General features: G+C 44.9%; 1 protein-coding gene across 2 annotated transcripts in view; it reads left to right on the top strand.

Annotated features, from left to right (window-relative positions):
- The window catches only part of N4BP2 (NEDD4 binding protein 2), a 2396815-nt gene that overhangs the window by 1617002 nt on the left and 765118 nt on the right, over positions 1-14695 (top strand). For both annotated transcript variants that reach the window (XM_069631771.1, XM_069631772.1), the window contains one exon: positions 13472-13728. In XM_069631771.1, the coding sequence (XP_069487872.1) occupies positions 13472-13728 (257 nt within the window). The remainder of the gene's footprint in view (positions 1-13471; positions 13729-14695) is intronic.

The raw sequence follows: 14695 nt of genomic DNA, 5'->3' as shown, positions 1-14695 counted from the left end.
CTGCTTCACTATCCACCTCAGATCCCCTTCAGTACAATGTTTGTTAGATTTTCACGTATCCAATTTCTCGGGTGATTCACCCAGGATCCTCCTCAGCCGGGCTCAAATCGGTTTCAACACAATGTTCAATCAGTCTCTCTCTGCCACGCTCGGACCAACTTTCTCTACTTTGTCATTTCAATCAGTCTTCCTCCGCTAGGCTCAGACCGACTATCGCTTTTGTCATCAATTTGCTTGCTAATATCAACATCGAAGACTTTCGATTGTACTTAACCCGTCGCAGGACCACCTTGATGCACTGTTATTTTGCCAATCTTCCATCTTTCCTAACTCTCAGTTGGATACCCTACAGAGACTTTCGAATGAGCACCCACGCAGTGTCGGACCACTCTGTCAAGGGCATCATCTCCTGTTTTCAAAGTTCAATCCCTCATCTGTTTTACTCCCGTTGATTATCAAATGCGTTTGATACACTGTTTGCCTCAGCGTTCACCATACAGTGTTGCCACTTGCAACCTTGGCTTCAACACAAACCGGTCTGGTATCAGTCTCCCCGACTGACCGGCTGTGTTGATTTCTCTGGCACTTCTTTGTTGTAGGAGCCGAGGACAGTACCATGCAGCAAGCAATTCTCCCTGCCCTGATTATCGATGCGGGAGAGCCCCGGGTACTTCCGACACACAATACAGGATTCTTCAGCCTTGTTTCCTGGTCTTATGCTTTCTGTCCTCGAGGGTTCGTCAAAGTAACGGTTCCTCGTCGAAAAGGCCAAGGGCACTTCCCTCCTTGCTATCGCCTTCTATTTTGCCGTCTTTCTCCTCATGTAAAACTGCCATCTTGGAACTGCTACTTCCTTGTGTGCTCTGCCTTGCTCAGAGTGTGCTCTCATGCTCTGCCTTTTATCCATGTGAGGGAGTGTAATGGAAGTCAGGTGTGTGTTATGATCAGTAATTGCCTGACAATTGTATTGGGACATGTCAGGTATACGGCTTGGGTGTTAGTTCGTTTTCTCTCATAGCAAGCTGTGCGTTAGAAAGTGTTTGTGTTGTGAAAGGGGGGGTTGAGTTCCTAAATATCCTACTAGGATGGGGTAAAGGTGTTATAGGGAAGGGGATACTGCGTCTCGCCATCCGGGGTCCCAATCCCACTCCCCAAAGACCCCTCACCCAGGTGATCCTCCCACACTGGTCCACCCCCTGGAACTGGATCCAAAAGCAATGGCCGTGTCCTGGTCACCTGGATGACAGATTCCCAGGGGTGAAACAAAGCAAAATGAACTGTTTCTGCCTATAATAGAATTATATATTGATATGAAAACAAATGCTTGCTCTTCTGCACAGCTTTACCTGGTGGGTATCGGCCACAAACAGTGCTCAGTGCACAACAGTTTGACCCTTTTCCACAGTTGGCTGCACTTTGGCAGACATTTCACACCACTGTCACCCCTATCCACCTCAAACATCAGGAGGGGTTGGAAAGGTGCAGCTTACTGGACCCAAATTCAGCTTCTGTGCACCACCAAACTGATATGCTTAAACACTGACAAGACTGACAAGATTGGAATTCTGCTTTTGTGCCATGCAAATACCACTGTTACCTATAAGCTGGCCTTGAACCGTTGAATAGACTCCCACCCCCTTCTTTCCTACACAGACGATTTGTACTTTATTGAAGCATGTGACTATGAAAGATCCAATGTTGGAAAGAATAAGCTACTTACCTGTAACTGAAGTTCTGCAGCATTGCTATTGTTCATGGATTCACTTTCGATCCACCTATTTCCCCTAAGAGGCTGCAGCAAGAAAATTGTCAGGTCACCAGACCGGGGATTCGTATCTAAAGATGGCTGCTGTTGGTGGAGCTAAAGCCTATGTCCACCTCACTTGCTAAACCAAATGTAACCAAACATTAGGTGGATACGCTATTAAGTTAATATCGTTCTCACATTCATATTTATATAGATTATAGTGCAGCAGTAAGTTCCATAGGAAACCCGACAATTGAATTGTTAGGTACATTTGACTTGCACAATGGATTTGGCTGATATTTTGCAAACAAAAAGCTTGTCACAATACCCGACCCTCCCCCCAGACAGGAGCTATTCATTAGAAAATGAAAAAGGCATTCAGAATGCAAAAAAACAGTGTTTTCGGCCGACTGCCATTCATTTCCTGATATAGAAAAAGTCATAATTTCTGGACAAAGCACAGCAAAAACCACAGGACGGAATTGGAACAGGTATAAACAACTTCTCGATTTCCTGTAGGGTTCTGGGGTTATTCCGTCCAGTAGTTGTTAAAATATTTGACGGAGAAGGAGGTGCTCCCTTCTCCCAAAATTAAAGCTAGATCTTCCAAGGTGCAGCTTATTTTAGAAATAAAAAAAACACAATTTTTTTCTTTTTTTTTGCTCAATGCAGGAGATAACTGGGCTTGTTACGGGAATAACCAGGCTTAGCCAAAAACGAAAAGTGGAAGAAATGCCATTTGCTGGAGGAAAAAGGATGAAATGGCATCAGGCTAGAGGTAGGGAGGGGGGGGAGAGGACACCATGTGAAATTGGGGAGTTGGCAGGGGTGCCTATGGACCACCAAGTTCAGAGCTCAAATGTTTTCGCATAACCAGGGTTATAGTAGAAAACAGGATCCGGAAATAAAGTGTGTGACATGAATAATCAGTTATATTACAGATAACCCCAGTTATTTGTAGTAAATTAATATAATCTGGGTTATACGAACTGCAGTTATGGGAAAAAGCTTTTTTAAAAATAAAGAGAGAGTTAAGAAATGAGATTAATACAAAAACACAAATGGAATGTTACAGTGAGGTGGGGGTAATGGATGTGGCCGAAGAACATGGCTACTGGATTACTTTAAGGAACCGAATGGTGCAATATGGAAAAGTAGACGCGGCCTAAGTCTGTGGCCGCTGGCCATGGCCGAAGGCCATGGTTAGTGGGCCAGAAAAAAACCTATTTGGGCAGCATGTCAAAAAGGCCGGGCAACATATCATGGGCGAATTATATGGCTAGTCAGTGGGAAAGAAAGGTAGAATTTTAAAATATACAGTGGGCACGGTCGAAGGCCATGCTCATGGACCAGGGCTGTAGGCTCTGGCTAGTGGTCCTTTAGCCACCTAGTGCGTCCAATAGAAACATTTTGGGTTAACATGTACTGTGCACATGGCCAAAGACCTTGGCCAGAGGCCCGTAAAAAAAAAAAAACAATGGTATAACAAAATCCTTGAAAATCCAGTGGATGTGGGAAGTCATGACCAGCTTAACTGCCCATGAGCACATACATAGTACACATATAAGAGACGTTATTTGCAATGACATACAAAATGGCATCATGGGGGACATCAACAGGAATGCGCCGAGTTAAGCTGGTCATGACTTCCCACATGAATTTCAAGGGTTTTGTTGCATTAATTCTGCACAACATTACTGCAAACATGGTCCTCAGTAACTTGCACCATGCGTTGTGAAGTACTTAGCTCTCTTAGAGGTGCAGTGTGGATCCTGTCCACCTTCATAGTGATTGAATAATTATTGTCTGATGAGGGATTTATACTTGTGCAGGTTACACATAGCATGTCATCACTTTAAAGAAGAGAACATTGCATATATGTCAAAATGCTTTGAGTGTATATGGATAATATGGGATAGAATTCCCACTCAAGCACCGTCCTGTATGCAATGTATGATATATAATAACTGTACATGCCCAGATGCTTTTTCAATGATGTCCGTGCACTTTGCAGATTCAATATATCACTGCTTTATATATGGTAGACAGTTTAAGATGACGGACACGATTTTTGTATCCATTGGTAGCTGGTGCTGATTGTATTGTGAGACTAAACAAGAACGATGGACTATGACCTGAGGACCAATGGTTGCTTTACTTTCTGCCGCGTCTCCTTTCCATATCACTTCTGTCACTTGTATATCTTAATGTGTTTCACCACGGGTTGCATAATGTGAACAAGCCACAGGACCATTCCGAAAAGCGTTGTCGTGATAATCTTTATCTGGACTCCGAAAACGTATGTGGATTTCAGCCTATTGGGAGTGCGACTTGACTGATATCACTGGTTGGAAGAAGATATATATATTTCAGATACTTGTGAATCTGCTTAGATCACATGCTATGCATAGGCCGACATCTAGTCGAAGCTGCAGAGTATTACAGTTGTTGTTTTCGATAATCGAAAAGGGAAGTCGACCGGGCATACCAGTAATACTATCCCTAGTGTGATGTCCACTGTACCCATGGTCCTTCTCGCGTCAATGTCCCTCAGATAGTTTTTTTTCCCCCATCATCGAAGGTTCCTATATCGGCTAACGCCGTTTATTGAAAAATGATTAGCGTTAGTTACTCTTTCTATCCTTTTAATCACTGACTTTCGACAACATCTCGACAGCGGTGGAAAGGACGAACGTCGAACAAAGACCTTGCTTCGACGCACCTCTTCGGCCTTGGAAGGCCGCACCGGGCTTCGGCCCTAACTGTAAGGAGAGTGGGGGGTGGACATTTCTTAGGGCTCTAAGAGAATGCATATTCCCCTTTACCCTCTCTATTCTCGCATTGCTACCCTTCCTTTAAATTATGGGTCACACCATTTAAATTCTGCCCAAGTTGCAATTAAAAGTTTCAGTGGAAAGACGAGCACTGTGTGTGTAATCTTTGCCTTGCACGAGACCGCAACAAGGGCCATTGTCGCGCTTGTCAGCTCTTCAAACCGAAAACACACAAGGACCGAAAGACCAAACGTTGGGCCCACCACGGCATGCAGGCCGAGGCCGCCTTGGGCATTGAGGGGGCATCCAGCGACTGCAGCAACGCCGTCTTTTCGGACGGCGAAGGCGAAACAATCGATTCCCATGTGCTACGCCCTGACCACAATAGACAGGCCTGCGACGCTATTATGGGGACGACACCTGGCAGCAGTAGCACACATAGTGCAACTCAAACCAGACACACACCCCGTGGCCAAAAGTAAACAACACCATCTTTGACGTGGCCAGACACTGCTCCAAAGGGATGGTCCACAAGTTCCCTGTCTTCTGGGCACTCAAGATCTAGATTGCCACATGACAGACCCCCAAAGTCGCGCTGTACAAACTTTAACTACTATACGTAGCTCTGCCCAATGGTCAAGTGAGGACATTGATAGGGTATTGCGCAGAATGACTTTCATGGCAGATTTCTTTGAACAGAATCCACAGGCCATACACAGCCTACAGACTTCGCCAGCCACTGATGCAGCATCCACCTCTCAACCCACAGCAAAGAGGCAACGCCCAGACACCCTCTTACTCAGTCCCCATCTGGAACCAGTGCAATATGATCAGTATGATACTAATTCAGACACTGACCAGCAGGAGACCCAAGGGGGGGCGGGATCACTATTACAACGAGGATGATGAGTAGGACGTTTACGCTATGGCCTCTCCCGACCATCTTGATGCGCCAGTTGCAGATTCACCAGTGGACAATCAACCCCAGTTAAATGATATGCTTTTAAAAGCAGATGAGCATTTTCAAATCCAAACCCAAGAGACTCAGTTGGATAGAGATTTTGTGGAGGATATCTGAGAGGATGAGAAAGCTGTGACCCAGTTTATACCCCTCCTCTAATCTATACAAAGGAAAATACAGCCATCACTGGAGACGCCAAGCCAAACAAGGGCTGTAAACCCACGTATTGAAAAGTTGTTCCGCCCTGCACCTACAGATTCACTGTAAATAAGGGGACAACTTAAGCCAGACTCGTTAGTAGTGACCACTACACGTAAGAGGGCAGGAAAACCGCTTGCGTCCTCTGAAGCCCCCCTAGATGAGGAAAGCAACAAGCTTTACACTCTTGGGAGAAAGGTGGCCACCTCAGCGGCCTTTCAAACATGGATTGCAAACACCACCACATTATTGGTGAGTTATAACTGCCATAAGTCGGATGAGGTTGCAACTCTAATGGCATCAGCACCTGAACGCCTCAAGTCACAACTGTCCCTCGCAGTAGCAGAGGGAAAGGCGGTATCAAGCTGCAACCTGAAAAACAATCTGGCTGCTGCAGATAACGCGGGCAGAATCATCGCAGAGGGAACAAAATGGAAACGCCATGCATGGCTTGGCCAGCCCAGTTTCTAACTGGTAACGCAGGCAACTCTATTAAACATGCCATAGAAGTAAATGTCCGATTTGGAAAAGCCATTGAGGATGCTTTAAAAGCGCAAAAGAAAAGTATGACACTCTCATATCTCTAGGCCAACTAACTAACAAGGCCAAAGAGGCAGAAGCAATTTTCGTTGCTTCCGAGGCCAGAACTCACAAACTGGTTCCACTTCTGGCTGGGGAAACAATCAGAGACAGGCTTCAGGTCCCCTCGCATGCCTCTCCATTCGGAGGGTGGATAGCACACTTCACCCACGCATCGGAGGGAATCACCTCAGACAAATGAGTCCTATCAACTGTAGCAGGCGGTTTTTGCGTGGAACTACTTCAGCGAGCCTCAAACCATCCCCCGCGTCAAAAAACAACTACGAAGGAGGAGCAATGCATCCTCCTGGAGGAGGTTGCAACGCTGCTGCTGAAGGACGCCATCGAAATCGCCCCAGCGAACCAGGTAAACAAGGGTAAGGGTATCTATTCAACTTACTTCCTTGTGCCAAAAAAATAAAGATCTAGCAATGCACCCAGTATTAGACCTACGCCCTGCAAACACCTATGTCAAGCCACAAACATTCTGCATGACAACGCTACAAGAAGCAATCCCACTGCTAAATCGGGGGACTACATGGCAACATTGGATATGAAAGATGCCCATTTTCATATTTCAATGTTCCCAGCGCACAGAAGATTCTTGCGTTTCAAAATAGCAAACCAACACTATCAATTCAAGGTGCTACCCTTCGGCATAGCATCCAATCTAAGGGTGTTCACCAAGGTACTGGCGGTGGTGGCAGCGCACAGGTGCAGGGAGGCAATCCCAGTGTACCCCTACCTGGACGACTGGCTGATTACGGGGGCGTCTCCCCTAATTTGCAGGCAAAATACTCAAAGAACCATAAACTTTCTTTTCCAATTGGGCTTCTCAAAAGAAATCAAGCTTTGTACCAAACAAAACCAAACGTTTCCTAGAGGCTGTCATTAACACAGAAGAAGAGCGAGTCTTTCCATCAAAGGAAAGAGTCCAAAACATGTTACTGCAAATACATCAATATCAAGCCGGTCACCAGATAAGCGTACGCAAAGCTGTGCATTTGCTAGGCATGATGGCATCTTGCATTTACCTGGTCCCACACGCACATTTGCGAATGCGCCCCATGCAGGATTGGTTGGCAAAACAGTCAGTTCATGCAAACGGTCAGTGGAACGATCTAGTGGTTGTTTCGCCAACACTAGTACAAGACCTTCGGTGGTGGACGAAGGAGAATCTGTTAAAGGGAAAACCCTTCCACAATCCAGCGGTGCAAGCTGTGGTAACAGACGCGTCACTCTTCGGGTGTGGGGGCACATCACCTTCATCACACAGCACATGGTCTGTGCACTCCCATCACAGCACAGAACCAGATCAACCTGCTGGAGCTTCTAGCAGTATTCAAAGTGCTTCAGGCATTCGAAGCACAGCTGACCAATCAGTCGGTACAAATCCTAACCAACAGCACCACTGCAATATTCTACATCAACAAGCAGGGGGACACACATTCTCCAAATCTGTCCAAGCTAGCACGAGAATATGGAACTGGGAACTCAGACTGGGGATGTTCCTATCTTCCCAACATGTTCCAGGGGAATTCAACACCCTGGCAGACTCGCTAAGCAGAGATCCCCTACAAGAGGAACATGAGTGGCAACTAGACACAAATGTCGTCGACCACATCTTCTCACAATGGGGTTACCCCAAGCTAGACTTGTTTGCTACAAGAGAAAACAAGCAATGCCCAGACATCACGTGCACGTTTCCCCAGCCAGACTCCAAGAGGAATGACCTATGGATGAGCTGGTCAGGCAAATTTGCTTACGCTTTTCCCCCAACTCCTCTAATGAGCAGTGTGGTGAACAAGATTCACAGAGAACAAATGATGCTCATCCTAGTTGCTCCCATGCAGGCAAGACCACCATGGTATCCACATCTGTGCAAACTGGCGATATGCAATCCCATCAAACTCCTGTGCCACATCAATCTGCTGACCCAACACGAGGGATTACACCCTCAACCTCACTCTATGAACCTGACAGCATGGCTCCGGAGGTCGTAGAATTTGGACATCTAAATCTTCCACAGAGGTGTATGGATATCCACAAGGAGGCACGTAACCCAAACACCAGACACTGTTATTTCGACAAGTGGAGGAGATTTGTGATTTGGTCTAAACAAACACCGTAGAATGTACCCCATCCGACATTCTAAACTATATTCTCCACTTATTACACTCGGGGTTAGCATTCAGTTCTATAAAGGTCCACCTGGCAGCTTTATCAGCTTACACCACCTCTCAGAGTAAAGTATTGTGGTGGAAAGTTCCCGTCATTAAAGCATTCACGGAGGGAGTAAAGAGACTCCATCCTCCAATTTCAAACCCACCGCCAGGCTGGGATCTCATGGGACCTCCCTTTGAGCCTGTGCATAAGTCAAGTCTAAAAGACAGACATATAAAACTGCCTTCTTAGTGGCTATTACATCCATAAGAAGGGTTAGTGAGTGTCGAGCATTGTCAGTGCAGGACCCATTCTTTGTCATACACAAGGATAAATTGGTTTTATGAACACACCTAAGGTAATTTCCAAATTTGGCGTGAACTAATCCATTGAGCTACTGGCCTTCTTCCAGAACCCTACGAGCTCAGCTGAGATAAAACTCCATACACTAGATGTAAGGAGGGTGGTCCTTTACTATGTAAACAAAACAAGACCAGACCGCTCCGAAAAACAGACAAACTGTTTGTCTCCGTAGCACCAGGCAGAGAAGGAGACAGCATTTCCAAAAATGCCATCTCCAGATGAACAGGCAGATGCATACCGCTCTGTTACTCATTATCAAGCAAAACACTGCCTTTCACACCAAGAGCTCACTCAACAAGGGGTACAGGAGCTACTTTGGCTTTCATCGCAAATGTCCCACTGGACACCATTAGCAAAGCAGCTACCTAGCGCTCAGTACACACTTTCACTCAGCAGTACTGCATTGACACTCATTCTAAAGCAGATACACAGGTGGGGCAAGCGGTTCTAAAACATCTATTTGCCGCTGGACCTTCTTACAACCCACCACCTTCTCCAAACACTGCTCGCTAATCTATGCATAGCATGTGATCTAAGCAGATTCCACAAGCCTCAGAAGGGATACATTACTCACTGTAATCGTATTCCTGATGCTTGTATCAGCTTAGATTCACATGCGTCTACCCTTCCTCCCCTTGGAAAGAAGGTGCATAGATGTTCATATGAGTTTTATCTGATCAGATCTGCTTTAATACATCTGTACTCGCTCTACACTTCATGCAACCTCATGTCATAAACAAAACAATCTGAGGGACCTTGCCGCGTGAAGGGACCATGGGTACAATGAAATGAAATTATATTTTATTTATATTGTGCTCGTACACAAGTGTTTCAGAGTGGACGTCACACTAGGGATAGTATTACTGGCACGCCCTGTCGATGTCCCTTTTCGAGTTTCGAAAACAACAACTGTAATACTGTGCAGCTTCCACTAGATGTTGACCTATGCATAGCATGTGAATCTAAGCAGATACAAGCATCAGAAATACGATTACGGTGAGTAATGTATCATAACTGAAATACTGATACCGGCACTCGGTCCGATTAAGTCCCATTGGGGATTTTGCCTGTATTTCTGACACCGGTAATACCGATTCTGGTAATATGCTGATTTTTCCCGGTAAGGTACTCTGGAATTGCCTCCAGCTCTTAGCTAGAGGTAATTCAGGCACCTCACCGCCCAATTTGTGGTTGGCTGGTGCGGAAACGTGCCAGTATACGTTAATACCGGCCTGTTAATTCTGCACCAGCCAATTTATAATGAGGCCCAATATATTGATATAATATATATGTATGTACCAGTGATTCCCAGCCTGATGACAGGGAAAAATTCAATCATGTTAATCTATTAAAGATTCCGAAACTGCTAAGTAACTACTTCTTCCCTCTCTAGCAGGGGCACTCATCTCTCAATTGTGGAATATCTCATTCTTGGTTGACTTTTGAAAGTTGCCCTTGTTTGCATTACCCCACTGTCTTGCATAGACCTTTGGTATGTTCCAGACAGCAAGAGGCCCCAACTTCACCATTCTAGATAATTTGAAAGAATTTTACTTTTCAATGGTGTTAGGCAGAAACCTGTGCAGTTCCCTTAGGGACCGCTGCAAAAAGTTTAGGACTACAGGAGTTAGCAGTAAACCCAATTGGTAGCAGTCTGCACCACCCAGATTTACCTGGTAGCTGTGGCTGAGCAGTCAGACTTCTCTCAAGAAGAGTTAGGCAGTATACAGAGCCTACACAATAGGGCAGGTAAACACAGTAGAACAAGCAAACACTGACCAGAGCTTTGGTGTAAAATATATATAATTATTTATTTAAAAACACATCTATGAAAACACACTGGCACTAATATCAAGCAAGTACAAAAACACGGTCACTAAAGTATATACACTCCCTTAAAAGAATATTAGACAAGTCTTAAGTAAAGCACCACTTGTTTTCAGACAGCGGTGAGCGCTTAACGCAGATGGCACTATAATAATTCGGTTTAAAAGGGAGAGAAAGGCAGAGCATAAATTGAAACAGATCCCAACACTTTCAAAAGAACACAACAAGAGTGGAAGGCAGAATCAAAACCGTGAAGTTAGAGTTCAGAAAGCCGGATCTACTTTAAGAGGATCAGGACGAAATGTGTCCAAGGTCACACGGTTGAAAAGTGCACAAAAGTCTCGAAAAGGTTCAGAAAGAAGTTGGACCAAAAGAAAGGGACCAGTTAGATGGTCAAGAGGCCAGCCCAGTCTAGAAGGTTAAGGATTTACTGTCACCTTGTAGCATTCTGTAGAAAGGGAGGCCAGGCAGACACAGTACCTTGAAATGGTGAGAACACTCCAGCGGGGCAGTTGTTCCTGGCAGCGGTTGCGAGTCGGTGCTTTGTCCGGCAGGAGAGAAGGTCTCGTCGGGGAGGAAAGCAGGAGGTCGTTGTGCTGCCAGGGAAGAAACCAGCCGCGGAGTTTCTCGATTCAAAGGAGCGGTCCTATCTTTCGCGGTTCAGTGGTAAGTGGCTATCCGGTTGCCGGAGTGCTTGGCACGGGCAATTCGACCACCAGACGTCCTGGTAGGCGAAAAAGAAAGCAAACTGGTTGTCCCCACCAGCTCAAGGGGAAGAGACTCTCCGGCAAGAAGATCTCCTCTGTCGTCGGGAAGTGGTGAGACGGTTCAGCAGGGCTCCACGTTGGTGTCGTCGTTTGCAGTTCGGCTCAGCTTCTCCATCTTCGGATTCTCAGGTCCTCTGGCGACTTCTGAAGTTCCAGTCCCAAAAGCCCTGCTTTTATGCAAGAAACCCCCATTCATTCAGCCTATCTGTCAATTAAACATGCTAAGTGGTGAGCCGGCCGGTTCACCACTTGGGCCAATCACACAGGAGTGTGACTGGAGTTGCCACGGCAACTCAGTCCAGGGTGCCTAAACCCCCTCCCACACCCCCTGTGGTACCCAGACAGAGTGGCACCACTTTTGGAGGCTTCTGTGGAGAAGCCCGCCAAAAAGTGGAACAAAGGGCTCGACTTGGGTGGGAGTCACAGAAGAGAACGCAAATGCCATTTTAGAATCGAGTTCTGGCAAAAAATACCAACCGGTGAATTAATATTAAATAAATAACCCGGCGGTATGTTCGAGGCTATAGGAATTAAATAATTAAAGTTGGTAGCCTCGAACAATGGGAAAATCCCATAGAGATATATTGGCGGTCGAATATAAAAAGTAGTATCCACTGCCACCAGCCAAAACTCGATCAGGGGGGACGGAGACGTGCCCCCTCGAATATCGTTTCGTTTGTACTGGTTTCTGTTCATAATTTGGGACTAGTAAAGCCAATGGTGACTTAACATGCCCTGGGAGACAGTAGTCAGTCCCAGGGTATGGAGTCTATGGTGGGGTGTCACTACGACACCCCTGTGTCACTGCACTGAGTGTGCTGTGTAACACACATAGTAAAAACACATGAGACCCTATGGAGTAAAAGACCCCATAGCCCATAAAACACATTAACAGTCAGAGGAACCCCTCAAATCATGTCCAAGAGTGTGAGGAAAAGAGTCTCACTCTTGGCAGGAGAAAAAAACAAACTCCAGAAATCCAGCAAAGCTGCTGGGGGACTCACTACGTTAGGAAATTCATCCTAAACAGAGAATTCTCCCTAACAAATGGTCAAGGTAATCTTTCTCGAGATATTGTCTGTGTGCAGTAGCCTTTGCATGTTTAGCACTCTCGTCACTAACGTGTCACTGTGAAAATGTCCCTTGCCTGTAAAAGATTGGGTGTTCTTTTGTTTTTGGGTTCAGCAATCGGTGTGGATCTGGAATACCCGCACAAGACCCTACGTGCCCCCTGCAACCTTCTCTACCTATCTGCTTTTGTGTAGTATCTGGTCCAGAATCTTTCCCGAACTCCTCCCATAACCTTATCACAGAGTCTTCCCTCTTGCGCACAAAGATTCAGGGGTTTTCTGAGTTTAGTGTGTATGCTTGAGACGTATGCTGAATCCTTTTTGCTATGATGAGAAACTGCATTGTCCATCATCCCTGAGAGTCATATATAGTTTTTAGTACTTTGCTTGGAATTTCTTTTATTTGACATCTTTATTGGGTTTTTGATAAACTGGGCATAAAATACCACCCCAGGTAGCCAAATTCAAAGTTTGAGAGCATTAAGCTATTACAACCCCATACTTGTGCCCACTCCTAACTTGTATTTGACAACCTTTGAGTAAATCCTTTGGAAAAAGTATGGCAAAAAGGGGAAAACAAAAAAGAACATTCGATAAAAAGAACTTCAGTACATTTCCAACAAAACATTTCTGCCATGCTATCATATTTATCTGGTTCATTCACTCACATAAACACGAAGTCCCACCCCCACAACCAAAACATTTGTTTTTATTAAATAAAATATAAAAAAACATGTTACTGGCCTTCTTTTTAAACACAAACCTTTGTCAATTATAATCACCTCAACATAAAAGGATTTTAAAAATGTTGTGGATTATAGAAGAAAATGGACAGCCCATCAAGTACATTTCACAAATGTTTTATATTCTCTTCAAGTTCTCGTCTTTCTAATACACACGGGCGGGGGAGAGACACTCTAGGGTCTCATAACAATCTTATAGCATACACCTGGGGTACAGTTTTCATTATGACAGTCATTTAAGTTGGTTATTTTGTTTGTCCTTTTATTCTCTTTTTGCAGATGAGCAGTTTTGGTCAGATGAAGAGCCGTTGCCAGAGTTGCCTCTTTTTCCAGACAGTAAGGAAATGGAGAAACAAGAGAGCATTGCCATTTCTGCTACTGACAGCGTTGGGTCAGAAAGAATGCAAGATTATGTTCATCGGCAAGATGTTTCTGAAGACCTGCCCTTCATGGATCACTGGAACACTTCAGTCCAAAAGGTTTCACTAAGAAAAATCATATCTGAAGAAGTTGCCTTCCAAGAGCATCATGATTTGGTATGGGTTGAAGACAATTTCATATATATTTATATATATATATATGGTTTTATAAATGTTGTACAAAACACATTCATTCTTCTTCCTGTTCCATACCAACATGAAGCTAAATATATTTGGTAGTTTTTTTATTTGGGTAAGAGCGCTAACTTAGAACAGTAAGTAATTCCTGGTTGGCACATGTTTTGTTATATTTTAGATTTGTTGATCACTTTTTTACAATGTGATGGGTTTTTAGGCAACTTCAGTGTTTATTACAGGACTGCAACAAACCCGTTTCTAAGTACACAATTGCTGTTTACATTTTATTCAATCTATTCCTTTGTGCAGTGTCCAATTGTTCTATAATGTCTAGATGCATAATTCATGTAAGTTACTAACCAGTATGAAGACTTGACTTTTTTTTTTTGAAAATCGATTTTATTAGGTTTCCTTTGTGCATTACGTGATTACATTATTACATTGCATTTATTAATGTAGGTTAACATATAGAAAAAACCAAACGCAACACACCCCTTACCCCTCCCTCCTTTTCCCTCCCCCCACCCCCCTTCAGTTCGAGCGTTCATAGCATAGGTAGTTACTTGGGCAACGGGCTCTCTTAGTGATAGAGGCGTCAGTGCATTGTGCGTGTGGCACGTCAAAGTCATGCTGATCAAACGGGTTCGGTTCACAACCGGGTCCCTGGGCCATGGTCCCGTGTCCTTGGGGAGGAGGGGGATCCCTCAGCTCAACCACCAGGTCCTAGACCACTCGGCCGTACTTGTCAAAAAAGGGGAGCCAGATTTCCTTGATGTTGGACTTGGACTCATCAAGCAGGTGTGTGAGGAACTCCATGTCGTAGATGGCTCTTACTTTGGTCACCCAGGTTTTTTCCCCTGGCATTTTCGGGTGTTTCCATTTCTGTGCCAGGCAGCATCTAGCTGCTACCAGCATCACCTGGAGCATGTGGTCTTGAGTGCTATCC

Source organism: Ambystoma mexicanum, chromosome 6q, assembly GCF_040938575.1.
Source record: "Ambystoma mexicanum isolate Mex_15411 chromosome 6q, UKY_AmexF1_1, whole genome shotgun sequence".
Taxonomy (NCBI): Eukaryota; Metazoa; Chordata; class Amphibia; order Caudata; family Ambystomatidae; genus Ambystoma; species Ambystoma mexicanum.
This window is presented reverse-complemented; position numbering and strand designations above follow the sequence as displayed.